General features: G+C 33.5%; 1 protein-coding gene across 1 annotated transcript in view; it reads right to left on the bottom strand.

Annotated features, from left to right (window-relative positions):
- Positions 1-493: 493 nt before the first annotated feature.
- The window catches only part of BMP5 (bone morphogenetic protein 5), a 119,700-nt gene continuing 101,083 nt past the window's right edge, over positions 494-19,110 (bottom strand). The window contains exons 4-7 of the mRNA XM_081293803.1: positions 16,525-16,719; positions 7,246-7,322; positions 5,622-5,732; positions 494-2,327 (exon numbers count right to left, since the gene is read on the bottom strand). Coding sequence (XP_081149929.1) covers positions 2,178-2,327; positions 5,622-5,732; positions 7,246-7,322; positions 16,525-16,719 — 533 coding nt within the window. The 3' untranslated portion in view covers positions 494-2,177. The remainder of the gene's footprint in view (positions 2,328-5,621; positions 5,733-7,245; positions 7,323-16,524; positions 16,720-19,110) is intronic.

The following is a 19,110-nucleotide window of genomic DNA, read 5'->3' on the forward strand; positions in this document are numbered from 1 at the left end:
TAACAAAACACATGTAAAGCAGAAAAATGAAAATATATAAATAAACAACAGTACATTAACTATCTAACCAGATATGAATTTTACCTGTTAAAATAGGTCATTATTCTGATTTCTGATAAGAGTATTGTAAAGTAATACTAAAAATTTATTATAATAGTTGAGAATGTGAGTATATAATCATATGTAATTTTAAAGAATGCAAAAATAATAATGCCAATTATATCCCTTCTTATATGAAAAAGTATGAGGCATTTTTCATTGTAATTATTTTTCACTATTATTAATATTTCTTTGTTGTTTGAATAGATCAAGAAAATCTGTGGTTCATGAATTGGTGCTTTGTCCATTTAATAGTGACTTAATTATTAAAAAATATTTTTTTTAAATTGTGGTAATCAGAAGTAATATAACAAGTCACATAATTCAGAAATGTTTTACATTTGATAAATATTCTTATACTCTACATTTATGGTATAAACACATTTTATCTTAAATAAAGAACCAAATCAAGCACAGCAGAAACTTGCATTACAATTTTAATGTATTTTAAAATATATTTAAACAGCATATTTAAAGAATAATATAATAGACTTCCATTTCTTATTCTCTCAATGGTACACTATTAATTAAAAATATATTACTTAATGTACCCCAATATAGTTAATAGCATATTCTGTAATATAAACTGTACTTTAAAACAATATTGCAATATACCTGAATTACAAACAAACCCAGAATGATTCTGAAAACATTGCTAATACAAGATTTGTTTGAAAGATCCAAAGGAATGATTAATAAATGGTGTTTTAGAAATATTTTCAGTAAACTGCAAATAAGCCTAACCATAGAGCCACCATAAGTAGCAAATTATCAGTCTAAAGGTCATGCTTCCAAATATCAGTGTTTGTTAAAGAAAGGCCTTTAAAAGCATTTCAACAGAGAAAATAAATTATTTTCTAAGGGAAGAATATTCACACCAGACACACACATATACACACTCACATACTCTCACACACAACATAATCTTCCCATTTGAAATTATTTGTGCTTGAAGGAAGGTTTCCAAAATCCCTTTACAAAAAGGTTTTCACTGAGCTCATTCTCAAAGATATGAAAAATGGATTTCAGCTGTTCTTTCAAAATGGCAATTCTGTCAAAGCCATTCTGGGATTTTTGGTAATTTCCTTCAGTTTAGTTTCAGTGCTTTTACTCCAAATAAAATCCCTTGCATCACATCAATCAGCAAACTCAGTTATAAAGGAAGGCTAAAGAAAATGGCTCTGTCGGCATCCTTGGCCCCAGCACATTTTATGCATGCAGTGACTCTTGTCTGTAGGGAGAGAAATGGAGCACATGTAAATGTTTCTTTATTTTGGACTAAGTTTTTAAATCTGAATTTAAAAAAAATCTGCAGCAGTAGTGTTCTAGATAATAGGCAGACATGATTTATTTGAGGTAAGAAGGTTGTTCTACAATTTTTTTAGTGTTAACTTGGAAAGTTATGGACACAGGCTGAAGCCTGTCTCCACAGAATTCCTGAAGCTTTGAGCTCCTTGCAAAATCTACAGTTCACAAGCCAAGAAGAAACATGCTCCTACAGTTACACAAATTTTGTTAAACCAAATGGTTATAACAATTATGTGCAATCTTTCAGCTTCTATGTTCTGCCTACTGTTTATTTATTCAAATCCAGTTCAACATTTCACTTTATCTAATGAAGCAGAAAGTGTAAAAGAAAAATTATGTTTATCCAAGCATTTTTTGTTTGGGTTGTTATTTTTTTAAGTTTTATTTCTAAATAAATATCCTATCATAGTTTTCATTGGCACAATGTAACCAAATGCATTCAATTTCCTTCAACAATATTAAACAGTCAAAGGAGTTCTGTTTAATCTCAAAAATTATATAAAAATTGTATGGAGAAAAAATGTTGAAATGGAATGAAATTGGAGTCAGCATGCTATATAACATAGTGACCTATATAGCAGATTTAATTGATAAGGCATCCACAAAGGAGAATATATAAATAAATAAAAATGACTATATACATGATATTATACATAGGAAGAGAGATGAAATGAGCCAGACTAATTTTAGGAAATTCCCCTTTCGTCTGCTTTTTATTGCAGCCATAAACCTTAATACAAATCTTTTGTTATTGCCATAATTATTTAATATTAGTGGCAGCCACATGAGCGTACTACCATATTTCTGTATTTTTTCAAAATGACATTGGAGCTGTCATCGAAGTACAGAACAGAGATGGCATTTAATTTGGTTGGAGCACAACAAGGCTTTGGTACATGGTCAGGAAACATCAGATGAACCTGAGAAAGGGAAAAAAAATGTCTTTTTAAGAAATAGGGTAAAGAGACATTTGTTTGCAGCTTTAAAGTAATATGCTTGGTTTGTCATCCACCATCAGGCACACCCTTAATCTGACCAACTTTCTCTTACTATGTTCCATGACTGGTGTGGGGTTGGGGCTGGTAGTGAAGGATGTATTCTTAAGCACTAACACCAAGAATCAATGTCCCCGTTCTAATTAAGCAGGGGTGGGAGGCTTGAAAATAGTCCATCAAATAAAGAAAGAAAACTGTCTCTTCAGTGGAAATTTCCTGGGGAAAGAACATGACAACTTGCACTGAGTTGCTTTTAGTTGAAATGACAATTTCTATTCACATCATGAGAAATATGTAAGCTGTAAGTACAAATCCATGAAGACACACAGTTGGACTACAGAAAGATTTAAATGTATGGATTATTTTTTAAAAGGATAATTAAAAAGTGAGTCATAAATGTTATGTCAACTCTTAATTTTCCATGTTGAAGGAAGAATAAAAATCATAATGAAATGAAGTCCAGATATAATCCAGTATTTGTTTTAAAGCAATGGTTTCAACTCTTCTTCACAGAATTTTTTATCAGATTCACTGAAGTTTAACATCATTGTATGTTCTTTCTCCTCTGCCCAATCCTAGACAAGTGCCAAGAAGCAAGCAAAGCTAAACCAGAAGCAATGGGACCAGATACTTTACAAATTGAATATCCATCCCGCTAGAAGCCTAAAAAGGTGGCCATACATGAAAGTGAAGTGCTTAAGTAAAGGATTCATGCTCATTCTGATCAGACTGGCAGTTTGCCTGTGAGTTGCAATAATTGAGCAAGGAGCCAGAATGTGCCTCCCCACTTTCCCACCCACTTCTGGCCCTTCCCCCAAAGGAGTTTATGGGAAGTCCCTTTGATGAGTCTTAAGGGATCTACAAAAAGCAAATGCAGCCTCTTATAGTTTGGCTGCATAATTCCCTGGCTGAAATGATATAGGAGCCCTGCATGTGGACAGAAACAGCAGAAAAAAATGAGGTGTTCTGACATGAACTTGAAGTTTCCTAAGACCTCACAAAACTAAAAGTTGGACAGCTTCTACGAATTTCAGATGCAGCTTGTGTCCCTCATCAGCTTTATCTTCCATAACCCACACATTTATGATGGATAACCACACGTGTCAATGGCCTTGGCAGCCCCACGAAGCAGTCACTCTGTAAAAAACGGATTGTTCTTGAATGATTTCTCAAGTCTATTAGTCACAAACATGCTTTCTTTTAACAACAAACATGCCTGTCTTCTTGTTTCATGTCCTTCATAGAACAAATAAAGAGCATGCGCAACACCAGGAAAAAAAAAATCAAGCTTCCCATGTCTGCTGGAATTCTGCAGAGACTGATGTCCTACACCCAGGACAACAATGCAGTGCAAGGTCTTCTTCCAAGTTCATGTCAGATCTTTTCTAAATGTTTGTTGCTCAACATTGACTTTTAGACTTCAGCTTTAAGACTTGAAATAATAATTATCTATTATAGGAAAAAGATGAGAGAAGGGAATATTTGATAAAGGCTTTCTGCCAATAAGCAAACATTGCTTGGCCTGAGGGGAACTTTGATATAGATAAATACATATCAAAGGAAGAAAAGTTATACAGTTATTGAACTAACAATAAAAAGGGGCAAAGAACTTTGAGAGAAATTAAGTGACATTACTTTATAAGCAAATAGGAGCTATTTCTTTTGTGACTCTACAAAAAGATGGCAATTGTGACTGTCCCTTCAAAAGGTGAAGCTGCAGCATGCCCCTGTCTGCTGGTTGAGGTTTGGTATGTATGACACACTGTCTTTGCAGAGTCTGCCTCCTTCCCAACTACCCAAGAAGTGCTATGTTACATCAAGAAGAGTGTGCATTTATAGACAGCAAAGGTGAAGGCATCCCCCAGGAACTCACTCTATACCTGAATTTTGCACTAGGGTAATCTCATTAAAAGAAATACATTTGTAAATGACAACCTACCAGAAATACATGTTTGTTTTATATGTTTCTTTCTACCCCAAGGTTATTTCCAAAATTTTTATAATGCCCACACTGTCGTTGCCATCAATGAGCATTTCTGAATCCTAATTATCTTGTATCATTTTATGAAGTTAATGAAGATGCAAGTAAAACATCAGTGCATTCAAGTATTTGATCTGTCAGTTTATATGTATATATTAATCCTTATTCAGGAGGAAATTGGGATACTCCTTATACTGGCTTTAAATTTTAAATAAATTATGGGGGAAAAGTCAACATTCTAAAGTCAATTTCTCTGAAATTCTAAGAGTACTATCACTATTTTTTGGTAGGGGTCATAAACCAGCCTCACTCCAAAGAAAGGTTTTTTTTCCTAATATCCATTCCTCTCTTGTTGCCATCCACCAAGCAGCTCTACTTCTAACATTAATTCTTGATTCTAAAGTAGTGTGTGTTCCACCCTTTTCCTCCTACATACATAGATATATAAATCTAATAATGATCCAAACATTGAGTTGGAATCATATCACATAATCTAGTATATCCTCTGGGAACCTCATAAGATACATCTGATTCTCCAGAGGTTTTATACGTTTGTTAGAGATGGTACAATCAGAGACCATCAAAAGTCAACACCACTTCACTATATTGTTCACCAAAATAAGCCTAGTTACTAGAGATTTAATCACCGATAATTTTCTGAGAGTGTGGAAGAGAAAAAGGAAGATCATTTCCACTTTAAAGATTACACAGGAAGAAGGAGAATGGGGCTGGGGAGAAAAAGGAGGAGAGAGAGAGAGAGGGAGGACTGGAAGGAAGGAATCAAGAAACGGCAATCAGTCTCCTACTTAATACCTTATTGAAGAACTGTAATAATACTAAAGTATGTTATAGGACATCCTTCAACATTTAAAGCAAAAACTCTCAGATGAAATTCAGCACAGCTATTAGTCAATATTTTTGTAATGATTACTAATGAATTGTTCCGTTAAACACAGTTCCCTGGGTACCTGCCTAATTAGTCATACTGTGTAGGGAAGAAATCAGTGCAGAGGACCGCTTCACATGATTATTCCAATATTCCCAACTGGATCCTTCCCTGTTCTGTAATATTTAAGCCACTATATCCACAGTTGTTACCTTAGCTATAAAAAATAACAAGGTATCTTGGGAAGATATCCTAATGCATTGATGATTATGAATGGATAACTTTTCTTTAAAACAACATTATATTGTGCTTGCATTATAAACCATTTCAATCCTACAAAAACAGAGCATACCAAAGTCTGAACTATAGCATGGTTGGTGGCATTCATGTGAGCATTAAGTGGAAAAGAACATTCTCCATCACAATAAAATGCAGCATATCCTTCTGGTGCTATAATCCAGTCCTGAAATGCACAGAGAAAAGAGAAAATAAAATCACCTACTTGAAAATACTCAAAGAAGTTTCATCTGAATAGGTTTTATTTCTTGATCCAACAAGCACTCCAATAGGATAGCCTCTCCCACAGAGTTTAATTTTAAATTAAAATTTACCAAAAAAGTATAAATGTTTTTGCAAGAATTTGTCCTCTTCTCATTTCTCCCAGGAGGTTGCTATGTAAGACATTTATAGCATGCATTAATCCATGTATGCATTCGTGAATAAAAACATAATCATGAGATAGCATTCTAAATATTGTTTAAACAGGAAACGACGAACTCCACAAAGTTCAAGTGAACCAGAAAGGACAAGACAAATAAACTTAATTGAGATAATTCTCATTATTTCTTAATAACTCATTCTCCATTTTAGAAGTCTGACAACTTCCTAAAGATTTAATATTTATTCCATGTGCTATTTTTCTTTTCATTCTTGCATTGACTTTATGGACTCCTTAGCAGAAATAAATTGGAACAAATTCCTTAAAACTATACATGAAAAATTTCAGGAAGCTAAATCATTGGCAATGCAGAATTGTTGCCCTGAATTTTCTCTCCAGAGAAATAAAACTTAGTGTAAATGTAAAAATTATTGTGATATTCATGTTGAAGGTTTATGAAAATTTTGAAAATGTTTACATATTAATATTATTTATCAATAAAATTGTGTATGTTGAGAATCTATTGTAATAGAATATTAAAGGAAATATAACAAAATAGTTTTTAATGACTATTCTATTTCATTTTTAAGTTCTTTTCACACAGAGCCATTAAAAATTATTTTGGTTAAATTCTCTTCCTCAATTTAGTTATGAAGTATATTTTAACAACAATATGATTTTTTGTTTTGTTCTGGGGACTAAACCAAGGCTCTTGCTTCTGCTGAGAAAGCATTCTACTACTGAGTTAAATCCCTGGCCCTTCTTATTCTTATATTGAAATGTGGTCTAAGTTTCCCAGGCTGGCCTTGAACTTGCAATCCCCTGGCCTCAGCCATCTGAGTAGCTGGGATAATAGGTGTGTACTACCACACCCTGCTACTAATAATACAATTGTAAGTGAAAGAAACATCTTTTTTGTACATCTACTTTATGACAGATACATTATTGATTATAGTTCTATTTCCTAGGCTGATAGTTTGGGAACCTAAGAGTACTAATCTGAACTAATATGTTACCCATTTTCAATTTAACGTTGGGGATATTTAAACAACACTATTCTTTTTTTTCAATTCCTAAATATTATAGACTCATACTTCTTTTCAGATAACTGCATTATACCATAAAATATACTTATTATGCATCAAGGGTGAAAGCAAGCCAAAGGGAGAAATGAAAATTATGTGGATAAAATATATCCTGAGGAGTCATTCAAAATGATCAAAAACTATACTTGGAAAATTACTGACAAAGATCGTGACTTTCTAAGGATTTACAATAAAGGAGAAAAGAAGCATCTAAGTTGACTTAAAATCCTTACCTGCCATCCCAGGTCCCGGAAACTCACATAGAGTTCATGCTTCTTGCAGGCTTGTTTTTGTTCACTTGTATTATAATCTGAAGATTGTTTTAAGAATCACATATTATATAAATGGCTGAATATCAGGTATACAATATTTCTTCTATAAGATCACTGTCAAGATTTTTAAAGGGGTTATATTTGAAGATTTAAATTATCAGTTTGAATCCTAAAGCTAGAGCCAATGACCAACCACATGCATTTGAATCATGCCACATGTCCTTTCTTCTTTTGTAAAACCTAGACAGTATCTTCTGCCCAATATGTTACCACCTGTATGACAGGGCATAACCTTGTGATTGCCACTCATGGTATACTAACTGTTCAATATGTGTTCATTCATTAATTTAGTCATACATAATATATTTTTCTATAATAAATATTCTTACAATATTTTTTAACATCTTCTATCAAGCAGACAACTGGGATCTTACTAGTTGATTTTATTTTAATATCATAAATTCATTGTACCTCCAAATTGAGCTTCTGATCATTCCTCAAAAACCTGTTCACTTCTAGAGTTCTCCATTCTTGACTGACATCAGTTGCCCCAGGCATAAAAACCGAAGCAAAATTAAAAGAAACACCAGGAGTCTAAACACGTCTTTTGTTTTGTTTTCACTTTCACATCCAGTCTGTCCAGGCATTTTATGCGCTATTTTTAAATAGATCCAAAATCCACCCACTCTCCTCACCTCCATCAATGCTTCCATTACAAGCCACCATTTCTAGCCTGAATTACTTCAATATCTTCAATGCTAGCCTCCCTGCTTATGCCTTTGCTCTCCTACAAAAAAAAAACCAGTCAAGTGGGTCTTATAAAAAGTAAACTTTATTGTCGTACTTCCCTGGAGGAAGTCCCACTATGTTCCCATCTCAGGGAGAGTGAACTGTTCTCACAGTGGTTACAAGGCTTTATTTTCAAGTCTTTGCTTAAACATCATTTCAAGGAGGCCTTCATTGACTACCCTATTAATGTTGCAACCCTAAACCTGATACTCTTTATTTTTCTAATCTTATTCTATTTTTCCCCCATTTCCCTTACTGTGTTGTCAAATGCTAGCTATGATGTTCACTCATTTATTATATAAACTGCTGCTTGTCTGTTTTCTCCTACTAGAATGTAAATTCACCAGAGCAAGAGTCTTATTTGGCTCTGTGTAGTTCACTGACATATTCCAGGGGTCTGATACAGTAAGTGACACACAGTAGTCATTCAATAAACATTTGAAGGATTAATAAAACAGATTTCTCAGTATTCAAAAAATTATTTTCAGTACATATTTTGGAATGTAATCTGGAATACCCATAATATTTTATAATTGTTTCAAAGGTAAGTATAAATGCAGAACTCCAATCTTGCATTTGGAATGAAGTAAAATACTAAAGAAACATAGAACTTTATGGAATATTTTTCTATGTTGTCTTCTCTGGAACATATTCATGCTTTATACAAATAACATCTTAACTCACTTTGATTGTTTCTAATATGAAAGAGAAAAAATTATTTATTTCAAAGAAAGTTTGTGTTAAGGTGCAATCTGCCTTTTTAGTTATTCAAACTTCAATAAAACCAGAGATCAAATGGGGTCCATCATGGGGGGCCCTGTTGTCTGCCATTCCTGGATCCTTCAAATAATCTTTAATATCAGTCTAGGAAACAAGAGAGTGATTAAATTTTGAAATTGAGGATTTTAAAATTTCTAGATCAATTATTTCTACTGTGCAATTGGAACAAATTTTAAAAGTAAATAATGAAAAATGGAGAAAAAATAAATTATTTGAGACTTGGTACTATTGTTCTTCAGGGAAAAGTCTCCCTTAATCTAAATAATAGCACAAAGAATTAACTTTATTCAGGCAATGGACAACTGTACTTTAAGCATGAAATGGATAAGTATGTATGAAAAGCCATAAACTACATGCATGGTTATTTGAATTCTATGTTTATAAAAAAAGAAAGAAAGTAAAACTTTAAAGTCCAAATATATCTGTTCCATCAATGCAGCTTTCATGCAGGCTAAGTGATGTATATAATGTAACATCACATAAAGGTAACGAGCAATGAAATTATAATGAAATATGGTTCCAAGAGTCTGATTTCATAGAGTTAGGACCATATGCTTATTCTGTCAGAAATAAAAATTAATGGATATCAAGTGAAGTAAATGTTGTACCCAAACCAGCAAAGTCTGCAGTTAGATTTACAATAAATGACTGGTAGAATAAGCTGTGGGATAAAGGGCTAGGAAATTAGATTTATATATTTAAAAATATTAATTGGCAGCCCTTAGGAGATTAAAATGAAATGGAGATAACTCTATTGTCGATGAACCTGTCTACAATAAAGTCATACCTAAAATTACTAAAATGTTCTGTTGCCACAGTGGATCCTAGAAAAAGTACACTAACATGCCTCAAACAAAATGCAGGCATTATAGTATAGCACTTTCCTGGTTTTTTTTTTCCCTTAATGGTAATAATGTCCAGAAAACAAAGCAAAAACATTGAAACTATTATTAGAATTTTACGCAAATTTCTTTGTGGCTAATTTCCAGATGCAGTACAAATTTAATTTTTTTCTACTTTTTTATTGGTGTATTATAGTTCTACATATTGATGGGCTTTATTGTCACACATTCATATATGCATACAACAATATAATAAAGTATGACTTTAAAATATTAGAAAATATGAAAAAGAAAGATATGGACATAAAAAGTGGTATTAAAAATATCCTGAAATCTGCATAGATATTAAGACGCATACTAGTTCCTGAGAAAACAAATAAATGTAGTCTAGCCTCCCTAAGAAGAGAACAACAGACAATAATTAAATCCAAAAAATTCCATCTTGATAGATGGAATATTTTGAGACATTGGTCTCAAAATAGTATTAGCTTCTTCAGGAGGTAAAACAAGAGAGAGAGGGGGGAGGTGTGGTGTCAATCATACATTCAAAATAGAATTTAGCATTTAAGCATCACAACAGCTTTACAGCAAGACAGGATGTTAGTTTTCTCATTCCCAGTGTCCAAAGGGAAAAGGAAGTCAGCACCTGCAGCATTAGAACAAAGGACTTTACTTGCAGCCAATGACAATGACAGTAAAGGAAGGTCTGTTAAAGAGGCACAAAAGAAAGAATGATGCTACAGCAATGGACTATTCTGTAATGTAGATTTGATATGACCCTGGGAATAGAGAAATATGTGATAAACTGACAAACAACAGCAATCCCATCCAAAGAAGGGGTTTTAAAAATATTATAGCTACTCCAGTTTATTCACCACATTCCATCCCAGCAAATTAACTGTTTGAATATACGCACAAACTAGGAACAATTTATGTTATTTCCTAGTATAGGGATATCTGTGCTTGTCTAGGTATGAATGGGTGACATAAAACAGACACCCTAAACTAATAACTGTCTGGTTTATTTCCTTAATTCTGCTCAGCAGGTCATACATCTGAATGACCCAATTAACATCTTCACCTGAGAACCCACTGGAATAAAAACTTAAGCAAAATATTTAGCTTCTAATTGCTTGCAAGACCTCTAATTGAAAAATTTCCCAGATGCCTCCAATTTCTGCTTTTTATTTTTTTATTGTTTCCATTTTTAATTTTCAGTACATTGAAATTATGCATAATAGTGATATTTATTTTGACATATGAATAATTTTCTACATAATAGAAATGTGTATAATAAATATATAAAATAGTTTTCTCCATTTCAATCCCAAGTACTAGTCCCTTCCCTCCCCAGTTTCCTCCCCTTGATCCTCTACTTTATTGGTCTTCCTTCTTTTATTCATTTATTTGTGCATTTCAGTTATATATATGGAATTGGAATATATTGTGATACATTCATACATGCACATGATATAATTTCATTAAGTTAATTTCCCATTTTTTCCCCTTTGCCTCCCCTCCCTCTTGGTCTCTTGCTTCTACTCTACTACTTGCCCTTCTATTTTGTTGAGATCCCATTTTATTTTAGCTTTCTCTCTAGCTTCCACATATGAGAGAAAACATTCAACCCTTGACTTTCTGAGTCTGGCTTATTTCATTCAGTATTATATTCTCCATTTCCATCCATATGCCATCAAATGACACAGATTTATTCTTCTTTATGGCTCAGTAGAACTCCATTGTGTATATATACCACATTTTATTTATCCATTTGACTATTTCTACTTTTGACCTTACTTTGTTTCAATACTATTTTAGTTAACAGGATCATCAGTCACCATACCTGAAATATATCATCAGCCCATACCTGAAAATTTAGAAAGAGTCTTGATTTTCTTTATTTCTCCCTCAGATCCTATGTTAGATTAGTCCACAAAGCCCCATTACTTGGCTCACTTCACTATTCTAGTTTTAATAGCCTATTGAAAGCCCTTTGCACTCTTGGTTACTGTATCCTTCCACACTGTCTTCTTCCAGTAACTTTGAATCCTAGGATAATACTTCATTTCTGTTCACCTCATACATCTCTTATTTTTTCTTTGCGGGCTTTTGATTGTTTGCATTACTGAGAATTGAACTCACTACCTTGTGTAGGCAAGTCCTCTGCTACTGAGTTACATTTCCAGCTCTTTCTTCATATGTCTCTGATTATATGTATTATGGTTTAGGGCCTAAGCATAGCTTCCTAGTTGATATTCCACTCTTCTCACAAAGAAATGCTTGCATATACTACCCATTCAACACCAGAACATAATCCTGGAACTGTGTACATCTGCCTGCAATGGTTTCATCTATCCCTTCACTTTTCAAAAAAAAAAAAAAAAGTCTATGTTTTTCCTCAGGTAAGTAATTCGTGTCTAATCCAAGATTATATGACTAGAAAGTGGTAGAGCCAAGATTAAATTAAAGATAGACAATACATAACTAAATGAAAAAATGGACAGATAAAGCTAGCTGACTACATATTATATGCACTAAAATAATATTTTTTTAGGAATGGTATCTGAATTTTGCATGATTCATGGAACAGATAATAGTTATTAATGTAAATTCTATACAAATAATGTGGATAAGAGATTCATTTACTTAGGAGTTTAAGTCAGAAGGATCACTGAGTTTGAGGACAGTCTGGCAATTTATGGAGACCCTGTGACAATCTTGGGAGACCCTGTGGCATCTCAAAATATAATTTTAAAAAGGTCTGAGGATGTATCTCAGTGGTAGAGTGCTTGTCTGGTATGTGGGGAGCTTTGGAATAAATCTTTAGTACCTCTAGAGAGAGAGAGAAAATGTATGTGGAGAAAAATTTTGAAGTACACTTAGCATGTTAGTATCAGTATAGCAGGGCAACATCATGGAAAAATTAATAAGGGAAAACATTATGATTTTATTATTTTTAAATACTAAAGAGTACACTAATTATGTAATATAAAACATTTTGAAGAAATAATTCCAATTAATTCTATGTTCTTGTTTTAATTAATATCTGTTGTGTCAAGAGGCATGGATTTATATAGAATCTATTAGGCAAGAGACAATGCCTATAAAAATTGAGAAGTAAATGTACAGAGATATGAAAAATTGTGCTCTATATGTGTAATATAAATTGTAATGCATTCTGCTGTCATATATAACAAATTAAAATTTAAAAAATAAAAAAAATTAAATTGAGAAGTAAGTGTAGAATTTTTCATTCAGAAACTGTATGAAAGACTTACCCTAAGAAACACCATAATTTTAGGCAAGGCCACCACATACTTTGACCCACTTTCAAGAATCCTTAGTAGTGAACATGCTATAAATAATCTTTTTCACCATCCTGTAATGACATGTGTTATGATTTAGATATAAAGTGATCCCAAAATATTCATGTGTGAGAATGCAAGAAAGTTTAGAGGTGAAAGGATTGTATTATGAGAACCTTAATTTAATCCATGCATTATTCTACTAATGGGGATTAACTAGGTGATAACTGTAGGCAGGCAGGGTGTGGATGGAGGAGGTGAGTCTATGGGGATGTGCCTTTGGGATATATATTTTGTCCCTCAAGAGTGCAGCTGTCTGTGTCTCTCTGCTTCCTTGTGTAATGCCCTGAGCCTCTCTGCCACACTCATCTGCCCTGATGTTCTGCCACACCTCAGGGCAGGAGCAATAGATCTGGCTGTCTATAAACTTAGGCTTCTGTAACCATGAGCCCCAAAATAAACTTTTCACATCTAACTGTTTTTGACAGATCTTTTGGTCATAGCAATGAAAAAGATGACTAAAACAACAGGACCTACCATTTTCCCTGTTGATTCTTCCAGAGTTTTTATACTTGGTTGTTTTTAGCATTTTATGTAGTTCTTAGAAGTAGTTCTTTAAGTTTAAGTAATTCTTTAAGTAGTTCCTTAAAAGTCCTACCAATCTATTGTCTTCATATTTTAAAGAGTAGCTACCTTAAAATTCAGCTATTGCTTCCATTTCTTTCCCACACATATTCAAATTTCAAGGGAGTATTCATTGTGTTGCCTTAATGTGAAATAGGCAATATCTCCCACAGAATGCCTGGCTCAAACTTCTTGCCAAAACCCTGAAGAAGAACAGTGGAGAGGTGGGCAGTTTTTGCAGAAAACCCAGATGCAATGGTTTTTATGGAAGCTAATTTTCCCCATGCAATCAACACATTAACTTATTCCATAGGGATTTGGGGTACTTCCACTATGTGCTGTACACTGTTCTAAGCTTTCTCATGGGGATATGGAAGAATAAATGCATTAAGAAATCAGAGGACAGCAAAGAGGGAAGAAATGAGGGTAAGGACAGCAAAAATAACTTGGATTTTAATCCTCCTGCATCCTGTGTGCTATTTGATATTTTCAACATTTAATGATATGCTTTGAAGGAAGGAAAGGAAGGAGGGAGGGAGGGAGGGAGGAAGAAAGGGAGGAAGGGAGAAAGGGAGGGAGGGAGAAAAAAAAGACAAGAAAGATAGATGCAACTAAATATGGAATACAACTCTCTTCCCTAAAAGCCACCTTCTATTCCTTCTTAGCCAAGGATCCTTTAAACAGTATTTTATTGTAAAAGCTGGTACTGTTGTAGAATTTATTATTTATATTCAGATAATTTAAAATTTTCATTGGCATTTCAAGTCCCCTAAGTATCAAATTTTCTGTTTATACTAAGTGTTCCTTTTCCTTAAACCCCTGTCTTTTAGGCCAAATCCTATGAGGTTTTTCCCAGTTCCCTTGATTACTACCTATTGAAAGGTTAAGTCTCATAGACACAAACCAGCTACCTTCTTTCTTCTTATTATCAAAATATGAACATGCTCCAAAACCATCTACCACATATTTCACAGAAATGGTTGCCAATGACAAACTTTTTAAAAAGAAAATATTGGTCTATATTAGAATAATTTCGTACTCTAAATGGTGTTAGGAAACTGGTGAAAAGTTACGTGATTTCTGCTCCATGTGTTTTATTCATCTATGGGTATAGAAGTACATTTGTTACTTGTGGCCAGGAAGAAGATAAATAGAGTTAGCCAATAGGGAAAAGGACTTTGATGATTTCAATTGCTGGAACGCCTCTGCCAGAGTAATTAGGAATTCTAATACTAAGTATGTGACTTCTACTTTTCTCTGTAATTTCCTCAAAAATTATTTACTATTCTATTCAAAGTTTAGCCAACCCTTCTCTTAATGCAGTCTGCTACATTAAATTAAAAACATTTCAACCAAATTTAGAGCCATTCTACATGAAAAGAAAAATATACAACTTTGACAGGCTAGTATTTACAAGGAAGAAAGGGTCTTGGAAAGTTATTTTTCTCCCTCTTCATATTAAGCAATTACAACTTTTTGCCAAACTAAATATCTTGTGAAGATCTTTACAAAATAGCTTTGTAACACAGCATAATATCATGTTTACTCCCAAATGAAAGAGGGGTTAAATGTCTTTGGTGGAAAATTATTTTAAAACATCATTTTTATGCAGTATTTAATTCAGTATAATGTATAATTCTTCTATGCATAATTCTTCCCTCCTGCCTCTGTTGCTGGGCACCAAAGGGACTTCATTCTCACATGATTCTCCTGGTGCTTACATTTTGGGAAATCTTCAATGAATTTCATTTAGTATTTTTGTGGAGAATTTCAGATGCAGAAAAATAAAAACAAAAACCAAAGTTTTTACAATCTGTTTCTTATCTAAACACTCATACATAATAAATGTGAATAATAAATAGCTGCTGGATGATTTTTCATTTTCAAGAAACCTGGGAAAATGAATATTTGGGGGACAATGTCAAAGGCAATTTTAAATTACAATTGTAATTTGCAGAAATACCACATGAAGGAATGATGTCTATTTGGGTACCAGCTCACCCATTGTCCCTGACATGATCCAGGGGATATTAACAAAAATGAATACATATTGTATAAATGAACCAATAGTTTGTTCTAGGTGAATCCCTGTTCAAACATATTTTTGTAGATAAAAATAATTTCTTGGAATAAAATGGCCATCATTTTCATCTAAGAACAAGTTATTCAAACTTGTTTGTAGCCTGGACTCAATAAAGTCTTCTTGGTATAATTAGCCTGATTTTCCCACCTTAGATTCTGGAAGTTAGATGCGTTCTGATCATTTGTAATTTTATCTCCTCTTCTATTAAATAACAGATTAAACTCCTAGTACACTGATATCAGTTGAACATCAATATTTTGCCAAAACATTTTATGAATATATATGTAGTCATACACCAAATAACAGTCCTCCAAAGAATTTATGGAAATATAAATATATGTTAATTATCATACAATCTGTCCTGTTCCTATATTCAGATAAGAAATGAGTTGCTTTATCCCTATTTAAGTACTAAAGAGTAAGAATTTAGTAAATAGCACTAAAGAGAAGAATTTATGCTGATTTTCCTGGTTGACCATCCATATTTAAAGGCCCTGGGGAGGTTAAACGAAGCAAGTTATGTCATTTAGTTTGGGCTTGACTTTGTTGATCTAGCCATTTCATAATTTAATTAATGCCAGTTTGATTATAATTTGAACTGAATCTTTCAACATATGAAGACAAGTCCTACTTATTTTGAAATGAATTACTGAGTGATTCACTGACGAAACATTCTAGGGATGCTAGAAACATCACTGGAAGATTTAATATACCAAATGAAGGTCTATACAGAGGATAAATTTATTGTGGCTACTTGATTTGCAACATGTGACCCCATAACTCTCTGTGCACAACTGCTGCTCTAGTTTTATCTTACCTCCAGCACTGGACATCCTGGAGGAGTCCTGATGAGAGCTGGATTTATTGCGGTTTTGATTTTTCCGTTTGTTGGCCGCTCTCACTGATCGAAGAAGTACCTCACTGGCCTTGAAGAAGGCCACCATGAATGGTTGTTTTGATTGAGGCCCATGTCTTCCCACAAGACCAGCAGATTTCACATTGATACTGCGTCCTAGAATACAACGCACAAGGAATTATTTTACAAGAGATAAAATTTACCTGATGTGAATCAATTCTGAGGGTACTTTGAAAAAGGCAAAAAAAAAGCAGTATCAGAATTTAAAGCAGTATCAGAATTTTTTTTTTCTTTATAGGCCAAGTTTCTTATCATTCGTGGGGTTACTATTACAGACAAACATGCATGCTTAATTTTTTATTGTGATCATACTTTCACCACAGAACACCCTTGGGCCACATTCACTCATGGATACCTTCTCAGACCTCAAAGTCAGGGACACTCCTAGAAAGGTTTGACTACCCATCAGCCTGGAAATGTCCACATTGAATAACAATTCCAGAAATCTCATCTGCAGACTCTTCCACACTAAAGACCTCATAATTTTCCTCTAAGTGGTAAAAGCTGAATGCCTAGAAGGTGTTTCTACTTTCTCCAGCCAATTTCAGCCTTTCAGGTATTAATTAACGCTGAGAGCCTTTCCGCCTTCGCCTCTGCCCAGGGCTTTAGCAAACTTGAGAACTCTGTGCTCTACTTAAAGCTCTTCACAGGTCATTCTGGAAGACCCTTCCGGGGATGGAGGCTTGCTTTTAAGTTGCACTTCATCCTCATTATGAAGTATCTTGAAGTAAACTAGGAAATTTTAGAATTCCACTCCTGAGTTTGACATACCTGAATAATTTTTATTGAAAAAGTTTCAGAAGAAGAAAACCAAGTCTGAAGACTCTCAGGAAAGAGAAAAATGTTCAGGTGAATTTTTATAATTCACTTTTGTTAGCCTTTTCTAATTTAAAATAATTGTCACTAAAAATTAAATATAGTCTATGTAAAAATTATAGAAGTACTATATCAACTTATATATAATATCTATGTATACAAAGAAAACCATTGACTGATATCTGGTTCCCTAAAAGTCACTCAAAGAGGATGAATTATTTAACCTTAAGTTGTAAATTTAGTTGAGAATTACTCAAAACTTATACAAAGTTACTACTTAGATATGGACACTACCAATCCTGTAAGAATAATTTATAATGTGGTTTGAAATATGTGCATGATTGACTCCGGCTTTCCCCCTGAGAAATATGCATGTTTTCTTAAAATATTTATTCTGTAAAGTCTGTGGAGCAGTCTCAGTCCATTATAAGACCTGACCCACCTTAGAAGAAAGAAAAAGAAAACAAGTCCTGAAACAGCATCAATGGCATTTTAGCAAATAAACCCTTGCTCTTAACAAAATTTATTTTGGCAGCATAAACACTTTTGTGTATACTGGTATTGTGCAGAGAGCTTCTACCGTCAGAATATGAGATTGTGTCATGTGAGACTATGCAGCTGTTGGGAAGGACACAGAGGTCCTTTAAATGTGGAGATATTGATTTTTAAAAGAGAGTCTGCCCCAATCCAGGCAGCATAGGTGTCCTCAACAACTGTACTACAACATACTGGGGAAAATTATCTAATGCATACAAGTATTAAAATGGTCATCTGCCTCACAAATGCCACTACATTCAGTCCTACTAGAAAAAGGACTTACAAATAATCAAAGCAGTAAACCTTGAACAAATAAGCATATAGATTTCTCTTTTAAATGCAAACTTACAGTGGCTCTATGCCAGAGTCTACATTTCTTAGAAAAACTCTATCACTGGCATAAATGAAAGAGGTAGTTTGATTTGTGGTCAGAGTAGTTTCCATTCTACTTCCACTGTAACAAATGTATTAATTCAGCTCAGACTTCCTCCTTCTGGCAGCCCTTTTGCTGTAAAAAGAGAAATTAGAAGTTCCAGCCAAATACCATACCTTGAACTGACCCACTTCAATACATAAACACTTTTACAACATGTTTATTCAGGTGTAGCACTTGAAATTGGTTTAAGATGTTTCCAGTGACAGAGAGCTCAGCAAAAGAAAAGAAAAGAAAAGAAAAGAAAAGAAAAGAAAGAAAGAAAGAAAGAAAGAAAGAAAGAAAGAAAGAAAGAAAGAAAGAACTGAGAAACTTAACTGTTACAGAATAGAATAACTGGCAATCTGTTCTTCAAATTTTCTAACTTTTTTCTGTCTCTGGGTATGACATAAAAAAGTATTTGTCAAAGCTTTTATTTTGATGTTTTAATGAAGTGTTAATTTAACAGGAACTAAATTTTTACTTGTATACTTTGATGACTACAGAAATCATTTTTAATATATGATCTTTCTAATGCTGAAATAGGTTGCTGCTAGATGTTCACAAATGGAATATAATAAAATCAGTTTTCCATTCATTACTACACACACTGACCCTTTTAAAGTTAAATATGCACTTAACTCAAAGTTCCAAGTTTCCTTTGCTTTGTAAGCGGGTTTCTTTTATTTTTATTCCAAAGACTTTCAATCTTTTAATTTTTA

Source organism: Spermophilus citellus, assembly GCF_964194105.1.
Source record: "Spermophilus citellus genome assembly, chromosome: 5".
Lineage (NCBI taxonomy): Eukaryota > Metazoa > Chordata > Mammalia > Rodentia > Sciuridae > Spermophilus > Spermophilus citellus.